Source organism: Nycticebus coucang, chromosome 14, assembly GCF_027406575.1.
Source record: "Nycticebus coucang isolate mNycCou1 chromosome 14, mNycCou1.pri, whole genome shotgun sequence".
Lineage (NCBI taxonomy): Eukaryota > Metazoa > Chordata > Mammalia > Primates > Lorisidae > Nycticebus > Nycticebus coucang.
In genome coordinates, this window is record NC_069793.1 from 63,117,362 (window position 1) to 63,143,448 (window position 26,087).

A 26,087-nucleotide genomic window follows, 5' to 3' on the forward strand; every position below is an offset into this window, starting at 1 on the left:
TCATTGTTGTTTAGCAGGCCTGGGCCAGGTTTGAATCTGTCTCCATGTATGTGGCTGGTGCCCTAACCACTGAGCTATGCGTGCCAAGCCAACATTCTCAATTTTAAATTGAATATGTTTTTCTATGATTCCTTTTTACTGTATCAAGTTATTAGACAAATTATTGATCCCAGAAATTGTGAGGGTATCCTCACTTTAAGTTCCTTTTAGAGTGCTCATTTAAGGCATTCATATTTAATTATTTGGCAATAATTTATTCAAAAGTCATTTATTAAAAGCCTACTTTGTTCCATTTTACTTCATTTGGATGAAAAAATGATTAATTCTGTGAGAAAATACTCTTTACTTTATTCAATTCATTGTGTACAAAGCAGCCCATGTAATTGAGTGCATTATTCTTTCTTGACTATTTGAATATCATACATGTCACATTAAACAGGTGTAATATATTTGTATGTGTGTGTGTTTATGAGTTTATCTCAGTGTGTGAATGTTTTGGAAGCAGATAAGCCTGAAAGATTTCTCCTATTGATTTTTGTGAGATCATTACCACATTTTAAATTATCAGAATTTTTAAAAATATGCATTTAAATACTTCACAAAAACAAGCTAAAAATATGTCATTGCAACAAAAGTAAAAAAAAAAATTCAATAAAATATAGTAGTAACTTACGATTTTTCTTTCTTTCTTTTTCTTTTTTTTTTGAGACTCAGTCTCACTTTGTCACCCTGGGTAGAGTTCTGTGGCATCATCGCAGCTCACAGCAACCTCAGTCTCTTGGACACAAGCAATCCTCTTGCCTCAGCTTCCCAAGTACCTGGGACTACAGATGTGCACCATCATGCTCTGCTAGTTTTTTGTTTTTAGTATAGATGGGGTCTCACTGTTGCTCAGGCTGGTATCAGACTCCTGATCTTGACCATCCATGCTCTTCAGCCTCCCAGAGTTTTAGGATCACAGTTGTGAGCCACCATGCCTGGCCATAATTTTAAATTTAAAAAAAAAAATTAGAATCTGAGAAATGGAAGACAACTACTTTAAGGTTAGAAAGTAGAAATTAAACCCCTCCCTAAATAAAAAGAAGTAAACCTAAAAGTGAGTAATAAGATATTAAAACACCCTCACTCTCGTATAATTTTAACTTAGGCCTCAGTTGGCATGCTGAGATGATAGAAGTAGAGGACTGAGCAGACATCCAAGAACTCCTAGAAAGGATCCAAGACAATAAATAAATAAAGTATAATTATAAAGTGAAATAGATATTTAGCCTGAGCATTTTAACACAGAGAAGTATTTCTGAGTCAACTTAATTTAAGAAAGTTTTTATCAGTCATGTTCCTCTTCTTGGTAGCAGTATTATTGGACTTTTACTTTAAAAATAAAAAAAAAAACTACAGTAAACACATTTTATTCATTTATTTATACTTTCTCCTTTTTAGACAAACTAAATATTCCAAGCAAACCAAACAGGCAGTGTTGTTTTCTGTCTACAACCATGCAGCAGAGAACTCATGCAGCATATCTCTAAGTATGGTCTTGGGCCACCAGCATGTAAATCAACTGTGGTCTTATTAAAAATATAGTCTTACAACCAAATTAAAATCTACTGAATTAAAATACTCATCTGTAGATGATTCCTGTGCATATTAAAGTTTATAAAGCTGTGTACTAAAGCATTCCATTATTACCTACTATATAAGAACTTGTGTTCGTATTAATGAAAATGGAAAAACTTATAAATATTACAGATGAAAAGTCAAAAGTCAGAGTGAATTTGTCTCTTTCTACTTTCCACATCTCTATTTCATATATATGAATATATATGCATGTAAACACACACATATACATATATTTATTTATTTTAAATTTCAATTGATTTAAGGAATACAAGTTGAATTCCATTACATGTACATATGTTTGGTGGTAAAGTCTTGGCTCTTAGTAGTGTAACCATCACTCAACTGGTATACATTGTATCCAAAAAGTAATTTTTCATCCCTGATTCCCTCCTAGGCTCCCCCAGATTCAGATCTCCGGTGTCCATTACATCACTCTGATATTAGGTAAACTGGATATAATTTACACTGCAAAGATAGGTTGGGTACATATAGTTGCTGGCTCATGGTTTATTTATATTTGTTATAGAGAGAATCTCCTGCCTACAAAACAAATGTAGTAAAAATCTATGTAACTAAGCATGGCTTCTATTGATTGAATATACAGTACAGATTAAGAGACAAAGAGGCAAGTGATATACTTGGATAACATATAACTTATATTTAACCAATAAATTCCTTGTCCTACACATGTAAAAATTCCTGAAAATCTATGTGGAAAATATATATAATCCAACAGAAAATAAAAGCTTGAACAGACACTTCAAGATGAATAATCTAAATGATCAATAAACATAAAGACAGGGAAGTATAATTTCAAGTTGGAATAAAATTAATATGAAATATTGGTGGTCTGATGTCATTTAGAACAACTAGCTGATCTGCCTCTAGATGTACTGATTAATCATAGCTAGGGAGGAAAATGAGCCAAGGTCAATAGTTGATGAGTAACTTTTAAGTCATAAACACATAGATCATGTATACATTAATGCCTTTATGGGGTACAATGTGCTGATTTTATATACAATTTGGAATGCGTGCTACAATATACATGCTACAGTCTATTGTTAATATAGCTTTCACCTCATTTACTTAATTATTGTGTTAATGTTAAGACACTTATACTCTGTACTTAATAAAATTGACATGTACCCTTGTAATATGAACCATAGGTAACTCTTAAGTCTGAATTAAACCCCAAACTCTTATTTCTCACTCTCAGTTTTCTCAATCTAAGCTTGGATTATAGATTCAGTCCTAGATCTGTGTCCCTTGAGTCAACATTTAGAAGATTTTCTATGAAGTAAGATGTTATTATTCTTCAAATAGCTCTACCCATAGGCATCCCCAGAGGCTTCCCAGAGCTTTATAAGACAGTGGTTACAAGCAGAAAGGGAAGTTTGAAGAATTCTCCCCTACTTCTAATCTTTTTCTTGCTATTGGTAGAGTGTCACGTTGATTTGTAACAGGTAAGACATAATTCTACTCTTTCAAAATATATGGCATAATTTTCATACATCTCCTGTCTGTTTGGATTCTGAAGCATAGGAAGAGATGGACTTAGTAAGGAGTATCCAACCTGTTTTCTTTTCTATGGAACATTGGAAAAATAAGGATTGTCAAGGGCCACAGAGTAAATACACAAACACTAATGAAAGATAACTAGCAAAAAAAAAAAAAAAAGAAAGAAAGAAAGAAAATAGGTCTGTGTGTACTTTTTGTGATATCTAGGACAGTAGATAATCTCAAAAAAAGTCCTCATAAAATCAGAATGCAACCCTGGATCACTAGATGTTAAATAAACAAAAGTGAGCCAGGAGATGCCCATGAAGATTGAGAATATTGCAGAACTTTCAAGGAAAGACAGCATATAGATGTTGATGAGAGTGTGTGTCTGAGTAAACCTTAGGAATGCCCAGCCAGAAGCGCCCAGCCTGGGTGGTATGTGTGAGAAGGATGTATATATCAACCACCAAATGATTCTCCTTTATTTCTGCTTGTAGGTAGATATATATCCTTGGACAGTGACTGTACTTCACCAATACTTTATTTTTTTTACCTATAAAATAGATAAAACAATAACATAAATGACAAAAATACATATAAATCATTTAGGAGAATGTCATATTACCATCAAAAGGTTACAATACTATAATAAGTAATATAATAATTAAGTTTATGGGTATTTATTTTATATATTTGAATTAAATCTCAATGGTGACTACCTCTAAGAAATAATGCCATTTTTAAGACAATTGTTAAGACAAATGATCAAACACAGAATACTACAGTCTATTGACATAACATTATTTTAGCCATAGCCAGAACAGTTGTGTGACTCAGATAGAGTTTCAGAAGAAACTTTTAAACACATGTGCTGAGGTAATTTATGTCATTCTCTGAAGTTTAACCTTTCTCTAAGTTACAAATTTTTGTCTTTAACAAGCTATAGGTTCCCAGGAAAACCAGGTCCTTATGCAGTACTTTGCACATCCACCCATTTAAATGTCATGAAAAAGAGAAAAATCTAGCAACAAAACAGCCAATATGATACAGAAACAAAAAGAGATTATACTTTCCTAGAATCCAAGGTTATCCCAAACTCTCCATATTCTTGGAAAAAAGTGAAATTTGACAGGTGATTTAAAATGAAGACAATTGTATGAGTGACTAGAATAGAGTTAATCATTCTTAGATCATTTAAAAATGGAAAATAAAGACTTTGGAAGAGATAGCCACTCTCTTTAATAGTCAAAGAACTGTTTTTTGACATGCTAAAAAAAGCTAATATTTTTGCTGTTTGAGGAGCATAGGAATGAGGACTCTAAAACAAAACGAAAAACAAGCAAAAATCACAAACATGTTATAAAATGGAATAGGAAGGATGGAGAAAATATTACTGTCTTCCACCATGGAAAATAATATTCAATTACATAAATAATTATAGGGCTACAAATAAATTACACTTACTGTGCTAGGTACTGGACATGCAGTAGTGAACAGTGCGAACATAATTCCCTACCTCTATATTCTAATTGTGAGAGATGACAGACATTAATCTAATAATAATGAGGAAAATAATAAAGAAGCGATTTTGTGTAAATGGGACTAGATTATGTACTTGCAGAGAAAAGAATGTGGGATATTTTAGAAATGTATCAACTTAATTTAAAGAATAAAAACAATATGAGTATTCAAACAGAAGTAGAAAGCTGTAGGTAGTAGTTAAGTAGTTAATATGAAATAAGTTAGGTTGGGTAAGGATCCTATTCAGCATGATTCAGAGTGGCTTTTATATAGGCAAGAGGGAAGGGAAGGAGAATGAGATCATATTTTTAAAAGGTCCTTTTTAACTTTGACTGTATAACTATTAACTTCTAGTTCATCCATTATTTCAATTGTTCATCCTATAGAGATATGTAGGTCTGAGTATAGGTATGGAATAATTTATGAATTTCTCCCAATCTACAATAAATGTTGCCTTTTCCTTCAAGATTTATTTCCCTTCATCAAGAATTTTATATAAAACTGAAATAAGACAGCTGTGAAATTGGAGACATGGTTTAAAAGATTGGTTTAAAAGTATTTTCATGTGGTGAAAGAATTACCTGGAATTGTTAAATATAAAGAGCCCAAATTGTTTGATATTTTACAAAGTGAAACAAACACCTGGATGATAAAGTGAGTCATATTTTTCTCATTTTTTTCTGTGTCGGGTTATTTTTTTCTTTTCTTTTTTTTGCAGTCTGAGTTAACAGTATAAACGTAGACGTTGGCCTTAAGAAGTATCTACTAGTTCTCTTAGTATCTACGATGTACATTGTACCAGAAAAAAATATCTTCTACTATAGCTTCATTTAAGAAATTTCCTATTGTATTGAGGTAACATCCAGCTAAGTCTCTTTCCAAGTGTCATGTCTCCTCTTAATGACACAAAAATTGAAGTTCTCAGTTTCCTTCTAATTGGGATACCTGGGCTAGAAAAGAGTCACATCTGGATATCCCTTCCTTTCACAGCTGTGTACCTTCTTTCTTTCCTGGGTAATTTTACAATCCTCTTCTTTATCAAGACAGAACAAAGCCTCCATGAGCCCATGTACTATTTCCTTTCCATGCTCTCCATCTCTGACCTAGGGTTATCCCTTTCTTCCTTACCCACCACTTTGGGACTATTCCTATTTGATATTCATGAAATTTATGCAACTGCATGCTTTGCCCAGGAGTTTTTTATCCATCTGTTCACAGTCACTGAAGCCTCTGTGCTGTCTGTAATGGCATTTGACCGATATGTGGCAATCCACAACCCTTTAAGATATAGCACAATCTTAACCAGCTTGAGAGTCATCAAAACAGGGATATTTCTGACTTCCAAAAATGTTCTTTTGATCCTTCCACTGCCCTTCCTCTTGCAACGGCTGAGATACTGTCACCAAAACCTGCTCTCACACTCCTACTGTCTCCACCAGGATGTCATGAAGCTGGCATGCTCTGATTACAGAGTCAATGTCGTGTATGGGCTCTGTGCTGCACTTTCTACCATGCTGGATTTGGTGTTTATCACGTTTTCCTACATCATGATTTTAAAGACTGTGCTGGGAATTGCAACCCCCAGAGAGCAGTTCAAGGCCCTTAACACCTGCATCTCTCACATCTGTGCTGTGCTCATCTTCTATGTGCCCATGCTGAGTGCAGCAATGCTCCACCGTTTTGCCAGGGATGTGTCTCCTATGATCCATGTGCTCATGGCTGATATTTTCCTTCTGGTGCCACCACTGATGAATCCCATTGTGTACTGTGTAAAGACGCATCAAATCCGGGAAAAGGTCCTGGGCAAATTTTGTCCAAAAAGAAGCTGATCAAAGAAATGAGAAAGGGACTGAATGTATAAGTAGAATAGCTCTTTGGTTTACTAATAAGAGAGTGCTCATAAAATTAAAGCCTTTGATATTTGTCACCCTAAGTATCCTTAATATTGCCAGGGATCATGAGAAACTTCAGCTCTACAATCCTTAGAATGTCTATATAAAAATTTGAGCCCTGCAAGAAGACTGGAAACTTCTGCTTCCTGCTTTTTAGAATGTATGACAGTTAATAATATGAAAAAGTACTATGTTTATGTCTGTCTAAAAAACATGTTTCCTTATTTTCCTTCACTTCCCTAGTAAATAAAAGCCTATTAAGAGAAAGGATAAATTGTTTCTTCAGTTTTTCTCAAGGTTCAGGATGATGCATCCTACACAGACTTAATGATTTTAAAATATGCATATCAACTGCAAATCTGGATACAAATCAAACTATAAATGGTAAGTGCTATTATTCTGGAATTATATGAGTCATTATTACCAATTCTGGAATTTCAAAAACCCTACAGGATCATATCTCCATTGTTTATTTTAATGACCTTTGTATAAAACAAAACCAAAAATGTATTTTTTATGTGCACATTCTCACCCCTAGCTATTACTTTTTAAACTTTTTCTATATATATCTCCAAATTTTTAGAATATATGACAGTAAATAATATAAAAAAGAACCATATAACAATGAAGTCATTATAACCATGTCTCCAAAGAGCATCTTTTTTATAATTTGGAAACATTAGTGAAGGTCTTACTATTTTCCTCAATTTTTTATCCAGGTAAAATTACATTTTCACTGTGAAGCCTTCCCTAACCTACTTCAGCCTAAACATACATTTTAACCTTCCCTAAACATCAATCTTTCTGTCTTTATCAATAATTTTACATGTCATATATATGGTCTTATAATCCTAGAATCATAGACATCATTTGTGTATATATAACATATTTCCTAGAATATCATATGTAATTATTCAGTGTTAGATTATGAATTCTAGGACACTGGTGATTCCCTGTCTTACTAACTGCTTCAAACCAGCTGCTAGAACAGTAAGTGGCCCACAGTAAGCACTCAAATACTCTTTGAGTAAATAAATAGTAAACACTTAACAAACAATGGGAGAAAAGTTATGCAATGGACTTTCACAAAATTAGATAAATGGAACTCCAACACATGAATCAACTCTCAATAAATGGTAATGTATTAAATTCACCACTGAAGAGGCACAAGCTGGCTGATAAGATTAAAAAACAAGCCATTCATATGTAGCCTTCAAGAGATTTATACCTAGCCTTAAAGAACAAATCAAGACTAAGGATTAAGGGATGGAAAACAGTATTTAAAACAAAGACAAATCAGCAGAAAAGAGGGGTTAGAATCTTATTTTCAGATACTAGTGGATTTAAAGCAAGTAAAGTTAAGAAAGACAAAGATGGACACTTTATACTGGTCAAAGGAATACTATAACAAGAAGACATTTCAATGTTAAATATTTATGTACCCAACTCAAATGTTCCTAGTGTTATAAAACAGACCTTGATAGGTCTGACTAATATGATATTCCATAACACCAAAATACCCAGGGACTTTATCACCATCGACAGAACTGGACAGATCTTCTAAACGGAAACTAAATAAAGATACAAAAGACTTAAATGTGACCTAAAGCAAATGAAACTAATAGACATATACAGAACAAACCATCCTAAAGACAAAGAATATATATTTTTCTCATCATCCCATAGAACATACTACAAAATAGATTACATCCTAGGATACAAATGGAACCTCAGCAAAATTAAAAAATAGAAATTATACCTTGTATCTTCTCAGACCACAAGGCAATAAAAGTGGAACTCAACTCTAAGAAAAATGTTCATCCCCAAACAGACTTGGAAATTAAACAACCTAATGCTGAATTATAGCTGGGTTCAAGAAGATAAAAGAGGAAATCATTACATTCTTCAAACATAACAGGAGAAGACATAACAATGAAGGCATGAGTTACAAAAACCTGTGGGATACAGCAAAAGTACTCTTTTTTTTTTTTTTTTTTTTTTTTGCAGTTTTTGCCCGGGCCTGGGTTTGAACTCCTCACCTGTGGCATATGGGGCTGGCAACCTACTGCTTTGAGCCACAGGCACTGCCAGCAAAAGTACTCTTATGAGTGAAATTTATTGTATTAAATGCCTACATTCAAAAAACAGAGAGTGCATTAACAAACTCATTAACCATCTTATGGAATTGGAAAAAGAATAGTCTAATCCCAAACCTAGCAAAAGAAAAGAAATAACCAAAATTAAAACAGAGAGCAATGAAATTGAAAACAAAAGAATCATTCATAAAATTAACAAAACAAAAAGTTGTTTTTGAGGAAAATAAAATAAAATAGATAAACCTTTGGACAGAAAAGAAAAGAAACAGAAAAGTAAAATATCTAATAATCTCATCAGAAACAATAAAGGGGAAATAACAACAAGTACCACAGAGATTGAAGAGATCATCTCTGAGTAGTACAAGAAACTTCATGTACAGAAATTTAACAATGTGGAAGAAATAGATCAGTACTTGAAATTACACTTTCTCCCTAGACTATAAGCCTCTTGAACAGGCCACTTTCAAGAACTGAGATTAAAGAAATAAATAAAAAAACCTCCCCCGCAAAAAAACCCCCTGGTCCAGATGGCATCACACCAGAATTCTATGAAAACTTCAAAGAAGAACTTGTACCCATACTGCTGAAATTATTCCCAAAAAGTGAGAAGGAAGGAATCTTCCCTCAATACCTTCTACAAAATTAACATCACCCTGATAACAAAACCAGGAAAAGACCCAACTAAAAAGGAGAGCATCAGACCAATTTCACTAGAGAATATAGATGCAAAAATTCTCAGAAAAATCTTAGCCAAGAGATTACAGCTACACATTAAAAAAATTATTCATCACGATCAAGTGGGTTTCATCCCAGAGATGAAAGGCTGGTTTAACATATACAAGTTCATAAATGTAATTCATCACATCAACAGAAGCAAAAACAAAGACCATATGATCCTCTCAATAGATGCAAAAGACATTCGATAAAATTCAGCATCCTTTTCTAATTAGAACACTTAACAAGATAGGCACAGGTGGCACATTTCTTAATCTGATCAAGGCCATCTATGACAAACCCACAGCAAATATTATACTAAATGGAGTAAAACTGGAATCTTTTCCACTTAGAACTGGAACCAGGCAAGATTGTCCTCTATCGCCTCTGCTATTCAACATGGTGCTAAATTCAATCAGACAAGAGAAGGAAATAAAGGACACCAAATGGGGGCAGAAGAGGTCAAACTCTTCCTCTTTGCAGATGATGTGATTTTTTTCTTTGAGTATCAAAAAGCACAAGAGTTTAATTTAAGAGAATAATATATCTAATACAATTATAATGAGTTGTGAATCAATGAGTAAATAATTAAACCTGATCTCCGCATTTTCAATTAAAAAACCTGATCTCCACATTTTCAAAATGAAAGCACTTCTTAGTAACCACATAATGAAAAATGCTCTACTGGGGACATGCATCATGGAATGTCCATTACAGAAATAAATGTGAAGTCTAGATAACAGTCTTTAATTTTTTTTAGTCATATATACATAGATCGTGAATACATTTATGCCTTTGTGCAATTCAATGTGTTGATTATTTTTTTCTTTTTTTTATTAAGTCTTTTGTACATAGATCATAAATACATTTATGCCCATTTCAGTGTGTTGATTATTTGTACAAATTGGAGTGCTTACATCATACTAATTAGCATAGCTTTCATCTCATTTACCCAATTATAGCATTAGGACATTTGTGTTCTACACATGATGGAACCAACATGTACTTGCAATTTGCTCCATAGTTGTGGTCCCCTACTATCCCCCACTATCCCTCCCACCCCCTCCGCATCCCTCATCCTCCCCTTCTCTCCTTCATCACAGACTAAAGTTGTGTTTCATTTTTCACATGCAAGTGTGAGTTATTATAAATTGATTATTTGTACAAATTGGAGTGCTTACATCCTACTAATTAACATAGCTTTCACCTAATTTACCTAATCACAGTGTTAAGACATTTGTGTTCTATACTTGACAGATTTGAGTTGTACCCTTGTAATATGCTCCATAGGTGTGGTCCCACCATTAACCCTCCCTCTATCGAACCACCCCCTCCCTTCACATCCCCCTCCCCTTCCTTCCTTTATCCTGGGCTATAGTTGTGATTCATCCAATTTACACAGCACTACTATGAAACCAGTTTATAATCACTCACATTTTCATATGAAAGATGATATGATCTTATACTTAGAAAACCTTAAAGACTAGCCCGGCATGGTGGCTCATGCCTGTAATCCCAGTGCTTGGGAGGATGAGGCATTTACATTGCCTGAACTCACAGGTTTGAGACCAGCCTGAGCCAGAGTGAGAACCTGTCTCTAAAAATAGCTGAGCATTGTGGCAGGTACCTGTAGTCCCAACTACTTGGGAGGCTGAGGCAAGTAGATTGCTTGAACCCAAGTGTTTGAGGTTGCTGTGAGCTAAGACACTATGGCACTTTACTGAGGGTGACAAAGTGAGACTCTGTAAAGAAAAAAGAAAGAAAGAAAAGAAAACCTTAAAGACTAAAACACAAGTTTCCTGGAAGTGATGAAAAAATGCAGCAATGTCTCTGGATTTAAAATCAATGTCCACAAATCAGTAGCCTTTGTGCCAATGACAGCCAAGATGAGAAGCTAATCAAGCACACAATTCCCTTCACAGTAGCTTCAAAAAAAAAAAAAACAATGAAATACCTAGGAAGGGACTGATGTCTACAAAGATTACGGACCCCTTAGAAAAGAAATAGCCAAAGATATTAACAAATGGAAGAACATGCCATGCTCATGGTTGAGAAGAATCAACATTATCAAAATGTCTATACTTCCCAAAGCAATCTGCAGATTCAGTGAAATACCCATTAAAATACATCATTATACTTTCAAGATTTGGAAAAAAATAATTCTTCACTTTCTACGGAACCAGAAGAAACCCCATATAGACAAGGCAATTCTTTTTTTTTTTTTTTTTTGTAGAGACAGAGTCTCACTGTACCGCCCTCGGGTAGAGTGCCGTGGCATCACACGGCTCACAGCAACCTCTAACTCTTGGGCTTACGCGAGTCTCTTGCCTCAGCCTCCCAAGCAGCTGGGACTACAGGCGCGTGCCACAACGCCCAGCTATTTTTCTGTTGCAGTTTGGCCGGGGCTGGGTCTGAAACTGCCACCCTCGGCATATGGGGCCGGCGCCCTACTCACTGAGCTACAGGCGCCGCCCAGACAAGGCAATTCTTAGTAATAAAAACAAAGCTGGTGGTATTACCCTACCAGACTTTTGACTATACTAAGAGACCACAGTGATCAAAACAGCATGGTATTCGCACAAAAATAGAGACATTAACATTTGAAACCAAATAGAAAACCATGAGATGAAACTAACATCTTACAGCCACCTGATCTTTGATAAACCAAACAAGAACATACACTGGGGAAAAGAATCCCTATTCAATAAATGGTGTTGGTAGAACTAGATAATCACATGCAAAAGACTGAAACTGGACCCACACCTCTCACCACTTACAAAAATTGATTCAAGATGGATAAAAAATTAAAATCTAAGGCATAAAACTATAAAATTCCTCAAAGAAAGGGTGGGGGGAACACTTGAAAATATAGGCCTGGGGGAAGATTTTATAAAGACTTCCATGGTAATTGCAACAACAACAATAAACAAATGAGAATTAATTAAACTGAAAAGCTTCTGTACAGCTAAGAAAACAACAACCAAAGCAAACAGACAGCCTTCAGATTAGGAAAAGATGTTTTCATGTTATGAATCAGATAAAAGCTTGATAACTAATATATACAAAGAACTCAATTTAATCAACAAAAAAAGAGCCATATATCACTGGGCAAAAAAAACATGAATAGAACCTTCTCTAAAGAAGACAGATGAATGGCTAACAAACATATGAAAAACTGCTCTTTATCCCTGATCATCAGAGAAATGCAAATCAAAACTACCCTGAGATATCACCTAACCCAGTGAAAATGGCCCACATCACAAAGTCTCAAAGCTGCAGATCTGGCGTGGATATGGAGAGAAGTGAAAACTTTTACATTGCTGGTGGGACTGCAAACTACCCTGTTTCCCTGAAAATAAGACAGTGTCTTATTTTAAGGTGTGCTCCCAAAGATGCACTAGGTCTTATTTTCAGGGACGTCTTATCTTTCCTGTAAGTAGGTCTTATTTTTGGAGGATGTCTTATTTTCGGGGAAACAGGGTAATACAACCTTTTTGGAAGGAAGTATGGAAAATCCTCAAAGAACTCAAATTAGACTTCCCTTTTGACCCTGCAATCCCATTACTAGGCATCTACCCAGAAGAATAAAAAATTCTTTTGTCATAAGGACATTTACACTAGACTGTTTATTGCAGGTCAATTTCCAATTGCCAACTTGTGGAAACAGCCTAAATGCCCACCAACCTGGGATGGATTAACAACCTATGGTATATGTATACCATGGAATACTATTCAGCCATTAAAAGATGGAGACTTTACATCTTTTGCATTAACCTGGATGGAGGTGGAACACATTCTTCTTACTAAAGCATCTCAAGAAGGGAAAAGCAAGAATCCAATGAATTCAATTCTAATATGAAGGCAGTATTTGAGCTAATACAAGAGGAGAGTAGGGGAATGAGGGATTGGGAGAGGAGTAGGGAGGGGGATGAGGGGTCATGGTGTATGGCACACCTCTTGTGGGAAGACACAATTATAAGAGGGACTTTATCTAACAAATGCAATCTGTGTAACCTTATTCTTTTTACCCTCAATGAATCCCAAAAAATAAAACCAAAAAAAGAAATACACAGTTTTCTTTGTAGCCTGATTTGCTGAAATGCATTCAATAATATTTGAGATAATCATCACTACATCTGTTGAAAGACAAACAGGGCATTTGAGCTGCACACTGCACACCCAGTGTCCCTGCAGACATGCAGACTGTAGATCCACAATAGCAAACCACACAGGAGGTGCCAAGACTACCAATAAGGTAAATAATTTGAGAAATTAATAATCTCCTTCATGCTTACTAATGACGCCCAGATTTCATTTGAGAGGCAAATTCTCATTCTATTTGGTGATACAAATATCCTATGCATGGAGGCAATTCCTTTACTACACATTTCATGCAACAATAAAGCTACTGTTCTCAGCCCAGGGGAGGTGTTATACACTATGGCTTCATGAAACCTGGCCAATTAAAATTGACATCCACTGCAGCCAAACCAATGACATGGTGAGAATGTTGAGATTAGCAGCCAAGACTGGTCAGCAGAGATAGGCTAACCCTCAACAAGACAGTACTCAACCACATGCCACACAAACAATGCTGCTCAAACTCCAGAGGCTGAACTTGGAAACTCTGTCATCCACTGCGTTCACCAAGCCTTACACAAACTGACCACCACCCCTTCCAGTGTTCGGACCACTTCTTGCAAGGAAAAGTATTCTAGTATTATATTGTCAACCATCTGTGGAAAAGGCCTTTCACGATGTCATTGCAACACATTCTCCAGGCTTCTTCACTGCTGGTATACACAAGCCACTGTTAAGATGCAAAACTGTGTCAATAGCTTAGACCTGTACTGCAATTAACCATACTGCTTCTTGTTTGAGACACAAAAAACTACACTTTTGATTGAAAATAAGACTTTTCCTATGTAAGGACCCAACAGCTTCTCTAAGGGAAGTACAGACATTCAAATCTGGGAGAGGAAGGTGCATGTCAGGGTCCTGCCTTAATGGCGACATTCAGAAAGTAAATGGCTGAACTCATCACGCATGAAGTTCAGTAATTCAGAGCAGAATTTGAGCTTCTAAAGAGGAACACTAAAATACTGTCATTACAACTGTACTGTTTTCCGCAATAAACAAAAACTATATAGTTTTAGAAAAAAAATAATAACATTGAAAAACACACAATAGAAAGATAAAAATATATTTTCTGGGTGAGAGCACTGTATGCACTTCACACCTATCTCACATACGATTAGATTCAGTTGCAGCAGAAACTTAGTGCACAAAGTGGAGAGGTAGCAACCTACCATTTATAACAATACGTGAAAAAATTAAAAAATCTCAGACAGATTCCAAACTGGTTGAGAAACCAGACAGCAAAGTGTAAATTAGGTCCAGTCTTATTAAATAGAATCATGGTCATTCTACTAATTATTTTGATAATGGTGTTTACAGAGAATCAATTAATTATCAGCTATTCTGCTCAGATGCTTATTCCAATCACTTAAATTGACCTTGGAAGCATTTTGATACAGATGTTGGTATTGTAAGTGAGTTCGTGAATTATTTGAAGGTATTAAATTGACATTTGGAGTATAAAATCTCAGAATTATGATGCAAACTGCACCTGTACTAGGGAGAAAACACAAAGAACAGCCAATAGTAATTAAGAGACCTATAATTTAAGACTGAAGGCTTAGGGGAAACCTCATTCTCCCTAAACTTAAGCCAAATCACACTAACAGTTAATTGCTGAGCATGCCTGGTCACGGAAACAACCCAAATGCCCATCAACCTATGAATGGACTAACAAACTGTGGTGTATGTTTACCACGGAATACTACTCAGCCATCATAAAATATGGAGACTTTAAATCTTTTACATTTACCTGGATGGAGCTGAAACACATTATTCTTAGTAAAGTATCACAAGAATGGAAAAATAAATCTCCAATGTACTCAATACTGATATGAAATCAATATATAAACAATTGCATGTGCATATGAACAATAAAACAAAAATATAGTCTAGTAGAGGGGCCAGGAGAAGGAAGGGGGAGGCGGGAGGCGAGAGAATGGCAGAAGGAGGGAGGGCATGAGGCGGGATCTCACCTATTGTGCACATTGTGAGGCTGTATAACACACCCCCTGGGTGAGGGGGTCTCTTACAATTGTAACTTTACCCTGAAAGTGTGAACATTGTAATCTAAAAATTTGTAGCCTCATATCAATTTGAAATAAAAAGTAAAATAAAATAAAATGAAGGGGAAAGTTCCTTTTTAAAGACATAAGAAAATAATCTTGGAAAGATAAAATAATTTGTCCACGGTCACATGATCACTTGGGTAGAAAGTGTCAGAGATAAAGTTGACATAAGCTTATATTTTGTTTAAAATTGAATCTTCTCTCTCTTTCTGCTAGCTTTTGCTCTCTTTCTCTCATGCAGTACTGTCAGGTCTAGCCAGGTCTCTCTTTTTTTTTTATTTCCTTCCCCAGGAGGTTCTGGAGTTCTGGAAGCTCCAATTTATTTTTTTATTTTTTAGTTTTTATTAAATCATAGCTGTATGCATTAATGCAATCATGGGGCACCATACACTGGTTTTATATACTATTTGATATATTTTCATCACACTGGTTAACATAGCCTTCCCGGCATTTTCTTAGTTATTTTGTTAAGACATTTATAGTCTACATTTACTAAGTTTCACATGTACCCTTGTAAAATGCATGGCAGGTATAATCCCACCAATCACCCTGCCTCCGCCCATCTTCTCCCCTCCCTCTCCCCCTTCCCCATATTCTTAAGTTATAACTGGGTTATAGCTTTCATATAAAAGCCATAAATTAGTTTCATAGTAGGGCTTAGTACCAGTTTCACAAGAGAACTATCCTAACATTTGGAAGATAGCCCTTGCACACAGACAGGACAGATTTCTTCCTCCTAACACTTGATTTTTGTACCTCATTTTTCAGGTATTGTGTTTTCTCAGTCTCTTATAGCTTCCATCCTCAGAAAAGAGACATAAGAACTCTTCAGGGAATTCTTAGTCTCTGGAAAGGCCCCTGGGGAGAGCCTCTGGCTCTTTAAATAAAGAACCTGAGTTTTAAACAAAGATTATACTTTTAGCTGAGCTACCATCCAACCTGACTTCTGGATGGACGTTTGCACTTCCAACCCTTTTCTCCCCAGTTGTCAGTGCTCAGGTATGTATTGCAAGCAGAATGACACAGAAGATAGTCAGAACACAGAGGTGACTGGGGAATAATTTTGCAGGCTGCCACCAACACAAATGCTGATAACAGTAAATAACTTTGTATGCAATTATATGAGGAGTACAAGTCAGAGGGAGTAACGGTGTCATTGGGATCATAGCTCAGCCCACCACTTCTCTGTCTCTGCCACAGACTCTAGGATGACATTCCTTTTTTCCAATAAATTAGAACTCAAGAGAGGATCATGTGTCATGTAGTCTAGTGAAGGAATCAGCTGACACTTCTCTGATTCATTGATCCGGAGGTGAGTGTTATTGGGAAGAAAATAGCAGCTACACTAAAATTTATTAATAAGATGATTATTAATGTCTACTGCCTCTCATCTCTTTGCAATCCATTCATTCATACATTATTTTCCACATTTATTGAACAAACTTTATTCGGCTCCAAATCTATGCCATGGTTGTGATGTAATAATTCTGACCCTGAGGTCCTTTCATGACTCGCTTTTTATCTTTTCCTTTCCTCCTCATGCTTTGCATCCTTTCAAAACTCTTCCCTATATCCAGAATTTAATAGGGAAGAAATAGATTTTGAAGGTGAGAACTTAGCTGAGATGACACACTATGGGATAAAATACTATAAATGCAACTTCTCAATAAATAGACAGAATGACTCTTCCCTGTCTGGAGACAGAGAGGTGCAATAGATGACCTTAAAATGTTTCTTCTATTTTTCAAACTCTCTGAAATGTCTCTGAGTAAAATGGATGAAAATAAGCTTCACTGGGAGTCTGCTGGCTGAAAATGACACATAAATTTAAACTTGTGCTTGCATCTCTCCCTAACTGATAGGAAATTTCCCCTTCTTTATTATTATTACTTTTTAAGCTTCTCATGCCCTTTTATCTTTTAATCAATGATCCCAAGCTCAGAACCTGTCCACCTCAAGGCCTAAGCTGTGCACAGCATGTTCTTTAAATCCCATGGCACTCACTTTTTCCTTCACAGCCCACCTCCCTTCTCTCTAAGTCTCCTCTTAGGTTCTTCCTCTTTCATTGCTGTCCCTCTTCATATATTTTTTTCTTGTTTGCCCCTTGGAATCATAAAAGTAGAAGAGCTCTATTATTATATTAATTGTATTATTATTATTATTATATTTATATTTGTTTGATTTGAAATGCGAGTGGCAAAAGCTGGATAGGAAATTATATTCTTTCCTCAGCCCTTCAAAGTGCCAGAACCTTACTGAGAAAAAAGAATGCTTTTTGGGGCACCAGCCCCATATGCCGGAGGTGGTGGGTTCAAACCCAACCCCGGCCAAAAACTGCAAAAGAAAAAAAGAACGCTTTTTGAAAAATATCTTCAACTTCCTATCTTTCTTTCCTTAAAAATCCTGATATTTTCACAGATCTGTGGTTTTTCCTTGGAAGAAAATTACACAGAATGTAGACATATGTATTTATTTCTTCTACCCATTGATAATTTAACCCCTCATGATCCATTTCCTATTTGAAATATTCTCTGAGAGAAATGAATGACAACTGCCACCATAAGTGCAACATCTTTTTGAAAATTCTTACCTTACTTTGTGTCTTTTTTGCAGTCAACAGTGGTGATTTAATTTTTATTAACTACTATTTTCATCCTGTGTATTTACATCCTATGTCTCTGATTCACCATTCTCTGTCTGTTTTCCAATTTTAATATTATGTTCTGTCTTTTTAAATAGTTCCGTTTTGTGACTGAGCTCCTGTCTCCTTTTCACATTACTTCTCCTAGCATTATTCTCCACACCCATGACAAATATCCTACAATCAAACTGAAGATCACTACATATAATACCCTCCAGTCGCTCTTCCAAGGAATTCCTTTTTACACATACATTTGGCGTACTCCAAACTGAACTTAATTCTTAAAAAGTATTTTCTCCCTATTGTTATTCATCTTGGCTAATCTAATGTTATTCATATAATGCAAATAGTTATCCAAAACTTGTCCAAAGTAAAAACATCATTTTTTTTTCTTCATGTTTTTCAATTGTCTGATTCTTGTAGCAGCTGCATGCTATGCAACAGTAGCAGGAAACGTGGTGTAAAGGCCAATAACGTTAAAGGCCAATAACATAGGCTTTCAAGTATATCGTCAGGGTTTGCATTATATCTTCAACCCTGATCGCTCTATAACCTTACCCAGGTGACTTTTCCTCTCTGTGTCAACAATTTCTCACTTGTACTATACTCCTAAGACTAAACTCTGTCTTACAGAATTTGTGTCAGAGTTTACTGATGTAACACACATTAGACATTTAGAAATATAACTGGTTCATAATGTATTTAATAAATGTTATGTATTTTAAGCCTTGTGATAAACAATGTCACAATTGTCACATTACACTGATATACATAGAAAACAATAGGCAATTTTGCAATGTAATTGCATGAAAGTTCTGAAAACAGAGCAAAGGCAAACCCAGTTTGGATATTACAGGAGTGGAAACTGTATCCAGAGGCATAGATAGCTCAGTGTGCACGCCTTCAAATGCAGCTTCTTCACTCTAAAGTAAAGATTAGAGGCACTTCCTTGTAAATTCAGATTTCTTTTCTTTGCTCCTTGTGCTTCAGCCCGGACACATGTTTCTGCATCTGCATCTCCATTTTTAGTCCTGACTTAGTCATCCTGATATTACAGACACACGTTTCCCCTGGCATTTCTCAGAACTAATCCCCAAATCTCCCTGTCTTGTAATTACTTGTTTTCTAAAGTCCCAGCTTCTTCTAAGATGTTCTTCAGCTCCAGGTTTCAGTTTCACCCACTACCATTCATCTCCCAATCCGCCAAAAGCTGCTATGTAGATTCAGGACTGGTATTCCCCTGATCACATGTTACCAGTGCAAGGAGTTTGACAAGAATTTACTAAACACTTCCTCTGATCTCCCCTGTAGGCTAAGCACTGTGAAATAAAACAAAATCCCCAAGAAAATACAAATATATGTGAAGTCACATTATATACACCCAATTCAAGTAGAAAATCATGCAAAATGCTGTGTATTGCCAATCCCCCATATAAGGCACGAGTTCTGAATGCTCTAGTGACTGAATTGGGAATTATTTTCAGAGAGGAGGAAATGAAAAAGAGCCATCTTTGGTAACCTTCTTCTACCTCTGAGAGGTCAGCACAATAAGATAATTCACACAGCCTTCACCATCTATTGTAATCCACTGTAAAAGTCCCTTTCTTAGAATCTAGAAAAGGCAAATTGATCAGGGCTCCCAATTTTTCTCCATGCAATCTGCAGGTCCTTGCTGACTCAGTGGTCCTGGAACAATTCAGTAAGAATTCAGCCCTGTCATTCTCCAGGAATTTCATTCTATATTGCAGGATGATAAATCCAAGATTATAAAGCTATGATAGTCCTTTATAATAGCAGCTTTCAAAAGGCCACTTTCTTCCTGACCGGCTTTCAAGGTTTGGAAGATCTCAATGGCTGGATCTCCATTCCCTTCTGCTCCATCTACTTGACAGTTATCTTGGGGAACCTTACCATTCTCCACGTCATCCATACTGATGCCACCCTCCACGAACCCATGTACTATTTCCTGGCCATGCTGGCCCTCACGGACTTGGGACTTTGCCTTTCCACGCTGCCCACTGTGCTGGGCGTCTTCTGGTTTGATGCCAGAGAGATTGGCATCCCTGCCTGCTTCACTCAGCTCTTCTTCATCCATACCTTGTCTCTGCTAGAGTCATCTGTTCTGTTGTCCATGTCCTTTGACCGCTATGTGGCCATTTGCAATCCGCTGCGTTACTCCACGGTCCTGACGCCGGCACGTATCGTCAAGCTGGGGCTGGGCTCGGTGCTTCGGAGTGCCCTCCTTATCCTCCCCCTGCCGTTTCTCCTTAAGCGCTTCCAGTACTGCGGCTCCCACGTGCTGGCCCACGCCTACTGTCTGCACCTAGAGATTATGAAGCTGGCCTGCTCTAGCATCATAGTCAATCACATCTACGGGCTCTTTGTCGTGGCCTGCACAGTGGGCGTGGACTCCCTGCTCATCTTCCTCTCGTACACCCTCATCCTTCGCACTGTGCTGAGCATCGCCTCCCGCCGAGAGCGACTCCGAGCCCTCAACACCTGCGTCTCCCATATCTGTGCTGTGCTGCTCTTCTACATCCCCATGATTGGGTTGTCTCTTGTGCATCGCTTTGGCGAGCATCTGCCCCGCATTGTGCACCTCCTCATGTCTTATGTGTATCTGCTGGCACCTCCCCTCCTGAACCCCATAGTCTACAGCATCAAGACAAAGCAAATTCGCCAACGCATCATTAAGAAGTTAGAGTTTGTAAAGTCATTTAGGTGTTTTCGGCAGGATTAAGTTAGAGGGAAAGGAAGAAAGTTTGCGCATAAAACCCACACATATTTTTGGTTTCAACTATGCTATGGCAAAACAATAAACTGATGGGTATTGGTGAGAAGGTAATCACGTGCACAGTATATGGGACTATGGCCTGGGGAGAGGTAACTCCCTCTCTGTTATTCGATTTCTCCAACTGTGGCATGAGCATGGAAGTAATCATAACATCTTCCTTCCTTATTGGTATATTATGACAATTAAATAAAATAATTCATGTAAATCCCTAATGCAATAACTGACAAATACACAATTCTCAAAAAAATTAATTGTTACTAGTTGAGACAATAAAAAATAACTAATGTTTCATCTTTCAATCCTGTGGTCAGTAGAATTTGATAGTCAGTGTTTTAAAGTTATATTTTTATTTATTTATTTTTATGTACTATAGTATAATTTTCATTTACTTACAGCATATTTGCACACATTCATATCCATGCCCCAAGTAATACCTTTCTATGACAGTGCTTGCTAAGCGCTTACTCATAAAATTAAGAAAAGGAACAGATGTCATGGGGATTTGAGGGAAGGTGTCAAATTGAAATAACTAGAAAATATTCAGATAATCCTCAAACCAGAGACTAGAGGTTGAGGGTTATCATCCATCATCTGTGTTAGTAGACAAGAGACTTGACTTCTTCCTTCGCTATTACATACATCACAGGGGTAAAGGTGGCAGAAAAGTATGTTAATTATATGTATTTTCAGGATGGATGTTCCTTTCATCTTTGTGTCTAGCAATATCAAACAAAGTATACGTATGCACACGCACACACACACTAATGTTATTCTTCCTGAGTGTGTTTTGATGTTTCTGAGTGTATACTTGCTGTGCGATGCTTATTTGCATTGGTACATATTTCCTAGTGGGCCAGTTTGTGTAAATTCATTGCTGTACATTAGCACATATGTCCAGATATGTGAGGAGTGAACTATAACAATTTATATATTCATGTAGGTAGATAGAGATAGAGATGTCCTACTCTAGAACTTTATTTGGGACCATGAGAAGAGGAGAGTTTTGGCTTTGAAATTTCTTCTCTTTACAGTTATCTCAGCCTGATTCCAGATACCAAAAGTGAAGTAATTAAAATAGAAACACAAAGATATTATATTTCACCAAGAAGAAGAAATAAATGTAATTATCAGTACTGTTGGAAATTTGATTGCATGAAATTAATCAGTTTAGGGCCTAGTGTGGAGGCTCACACCTGTAATCCTAGCACTGGGGGAGGCCGAGGTAGGTGGATTGCCTGAGCTCATAAGTTTGGGACCAGCCTGAGCCAGAGTGACACCTTGCCTCTAAAAAACTAACAAACAGACAAAAAAATTAGTCAGCATTGTGGCAGGCACCTGTAGTCCCAGCTACTGGGGAGTCTGAGGCAAGAGAATTGCATGAGCCCAAGAGTTTGAGGATGCCGTGAGCTATGATGCCATGGCATTCTACTAAGGGGGACAAAATAAGACTCTTTCTCAAAAAAAGAAAATAATCAGTTTTAGAAACTTGGTTTTCCCTGTGAACAAGACACCCCTAAACCTAACCACATTTTTATAACTTTACATAGGTATGTATGACTATGAATACATACAAAGATACACATACATTTATACAATTGCTCAAATATTTCAAATATGTGGATTCAGAGAAATATGCATCTGATTTGAATACCAAATTTTAAGCAGACACACATAATTGAACAAAAATGCTTATGTATTTATATAAATGAAATTGAATAGATTTTGTCCCAAATTATAAGCCTATATACCAATATTTTTGCTTAGCGAAGTGTTTCTATTATATGTTCAATAAAGCCACCAGTTTTTGGCCAATGCACAAGCTGTCCATCTCACTGCACTGCATTTCTTGTTTATTTATTTTTATTTAATGCATGTTTTACAATATAACCCAGGTACCTACTCTGGGCCTCTTTTGGAAGAGCCAATATATCTCTGTCTTTGCCAGGCTAAGGGCCCCAAAGCAGGACCTAGTGCAACTGAAGGTGCCTGGAATAGGCCAAAGTCATGAGTCTTGGAAGACTATCTTTTACAGAGTTCAAATAAGCCAGCCACTCCTTCTACTTGCTATAGGAGTGTAAGTCCTACAAGCTGTGCCTATGCCTTATGCTGCTTTGGTTGTATCTTCTATGCCAACTTGTTACTCAGCTCTTAGAAGACTGTTTAGAAATCAGGACAAAATCTAAATAAGTATGAATGATTTCCCATCAAAGATTTGCTTTCTCTAGATTCACAAAATTCTATAAATATTCACTTATCTGTATAATGCCATGTCTAAACATTCAAAGATGAAGTCTGATACCTTGAGTAAATGATTAGTTGGATTTATTTTCTACTAATTTTATTTTATGAATTAAAGCACACTTTCAAAATTAAAGTATAATATTAGAGAAAAGGTTACCCTTCTCTTATTAGATATCCTATAGAGGATCATCAACATAAATGAGCCATAAATTTGAGTCAACCACGAGGGGATTTTCATAATGTAATTCTCCTCAGGTAGGCCTGGGGAGTAAACCCAGAGTCCTTGACAGACCTGTACACAGCACGGCCTGGGTTCATACTGAAGGCATGACGTTCCATTGTTTTGTGCTCACTTTGTGTTTAATTGTATTATCATCACTATTGTCATTATAAGCATAATTTCCCATAATATTCTGAGTATTTATTATATCTAGAGCCTCATGCCATGAAATTAAAGTTTTCTTTCTGTGTTAAACTTCATGTTTATGGTAGGCCACCCCATCCTGAGGCACATGAGTTTGGTGAAGAGTTCAGTCTCCAAATGTCAGTGATGAATGGGACTTACGCTGGAAGGAATCAGGATAGAAGTTGGAGAAATAGTGATAGCTCAACCAGAAGTGAACAGGGGATAAGATGACGCAGAAGAAAGCCACAATAAACAAAATGGCACAGAAACTTATCACTTTAGAGACAAGTGATCATGAGTTTTCCCAAAGTAAAGCGTTTTCTGGGTAGAGAATCCATAGGAGAGAGATAAACTGAGGTGAAGAAGAAGATAGGAAAGAGGGTAATGCAAAGAGAAGGAAAAAGATAAGGAAGAAGAGAGTAAACAAAAAGGAAACGCAAGGCAAGACAGAGAAAAGCAACTATGTTCAGTCGAATAGCCTATCTTATGCCCACTCAGCGTAAAATACACACATTAATGTCAAAAGCGTGATTGCAAATCTTAGTGGAAACAATAGCTACCGATTCTTGATTACCTCCCCCACACCAGGATTTTTATAGTGGTTGTAATCATTCCAGTTACTCAGCAGAGTGGATTTTATTATCCCCATGTTACACTGGAGAAGAGTGGTGCTGAGAGATGGCAATTAACTAGGAGTGGGGCTCCACGTTTCATGTATTCTAAACTTGGGACTGTTTTCAGTGTGCCCTGTGGATATTAAGCTGCCATGTTCTATGAAACACAGTAAAGGACTCACAGCTCTGCACATGTAAGCCTGAATGATGAATGAGCTCTGTGCTCATAGAAACATATTTATGGACTCAAAGAGGCAACAAAACAAGCCCCCGCTCCCACTCCCCATGTGGTTACAAATGGCCTAACTCTGGTTTTGCTAGGTATTTATATGGAGAAAGGGATTAAGGCAAGGCAAAGCCTGACAAGGATCTGAATGATGTCGAAACCTAGGAGAAGGCTTAGGGTTTTTATGTAAGACCACAAAGAGCTCTTGTAAAAATGTCCTATAAAGATGTAAATGTAGGCAATGTTCTCGACTGACTCTAATGTGGAGAATGGCATAGCATGTTCTGCAAAGTGCCAAGAAGCTACACTCTAACCCTTCACATTTCTCTTTCATCAATGTATCTTGAAATATAAATCTGAAATTTGAGTTTTTTCTTAAAAATAAGGGAATTGAAGAATATAATAAAAAGAGAGGGAAAGAAGGCAGATTCCACTGTAACTAGTTTGCTCTCTCACATACTGGGTAATCAATTTGTCAGATCTTCACCAAATAGGAACTTAGGATAGAGGGTTTGGGGGAGCTAGAGTGGTCAGATATGAGATATTGGATTCTAGTGCCAGAGCTCTGATGAGAGGAAGGCAAGAAAGGAAATCTAGGCATATGATCAAAGGCTCTGTGACCTCCTTCACCAGCTTGGTCAGCAAATATATGCTGAGAGCCACTTTCATGCCAGACACTTGTCCTAGCATCTATCAAATAAAGGGAGTTCCTTACCTACAAATTTCATGGCACATCTGGGAATATTAGATGTTATAGGTCTAGAAGTGCTGGGTAAGTTGGAATACCTAGCTTACACATTAAAATATTAATACATGTCGTTTCCAAACATTTAAAATTAGCTACTTTTATTTTCATTAAAATCATAAGCATAAGAATGTATGTGAAAAATAAAAAAATTCACCGTTAAAATTTTGTGTATTTTCATCAAACATATTCTCTTTCATAATAATTAATTTAATTTCATGTTTCAGTTCTTTTAGAGAGAGATGGAGAGAGGAAAGAGACAGATGAAGAGAGGAAAGAGAGAACTAGTAAGATATTGGGGAGAAGGAAGAGAGAAAAAAATGTGTACAAGGTTAAACATACATGAGTTCTATAAGTTAATACCGTAAGGAACAAGTAAATGAATGAATACATAAATGAGTACAGTATTTTTTTATCATATTTTCCTGAAGAATAGAGATTATTTACATCCATTTCATGTGCCTCCCTACATTCTTTTCTCATTCCCATAACATCATTTTATCATATTACTTTGTTATAAAATATTTGTTCAATAAATAAATAAATGTGTAAAAGGATGTATGGATAAACAGATGGTATAGACATTAAAGAGGTGATAAAGTCAAAGTGAGGTGAGTAAGCTGGGCTGCAATAGAATATAACTGGTATCCTTATGAACAGGATGAATTTTGACACCCAAAGAGAAAACAAGTGCACACCTACAGAGGAAAAAGCTTGTGACAACATAGTGATATGGTGGCCATCTGTAAACCTTGGAGAGAGGCCTCAGAAGAAACCCAATCTGTCAAAAATATAAACTTATATTATTCTTACTTTCAAGATTTTGAAAACATAGGTTCACTCCTGTAATCTCAGCACTTAGGAGGCT

General features: G+C 36.4%; 2 protein-coding genes across 2 annotated transcripts; both read left to right on the forward strand.

Moving 5' to 3' along the window:
• Positions 1-5,711: 5,711 nt before the first annotated feature.
• LOC128564492 (olfactory receptor 51A4-like) lies at positions 5,712-6,473 on the forward strand. The gene has a single exon (XM_053559955.1). It carries the CDS (start codon positions 5,712-5,714, stop codon positions 6,471-6,473), a length of 762 nt encoding a protein of 253 aa, XP_053415930.1.
• A 13,432-nt stretch (positions 6,474-19,905) lies between these two features.
• LOC128565731 (olfactory receptor 51G1) lies at positions 19,906-20,998 on the forward strand. Its single transcript, XM_053562430.1, has one exon. The coding sequence runs from the start codon at positions 19,968-19,970 to the stop codon at positions 20,931-20,933; it is 966 nt and encodes a 321-aa protein (XP_053418405.1). The 5' UTR covers positions 19,906-19,967; the 3' UTR covers positions 20,934-20,998.
• The last annotated feature ends 5,089 nt before the right edge of the window (positions 20,999-26,087 follow it).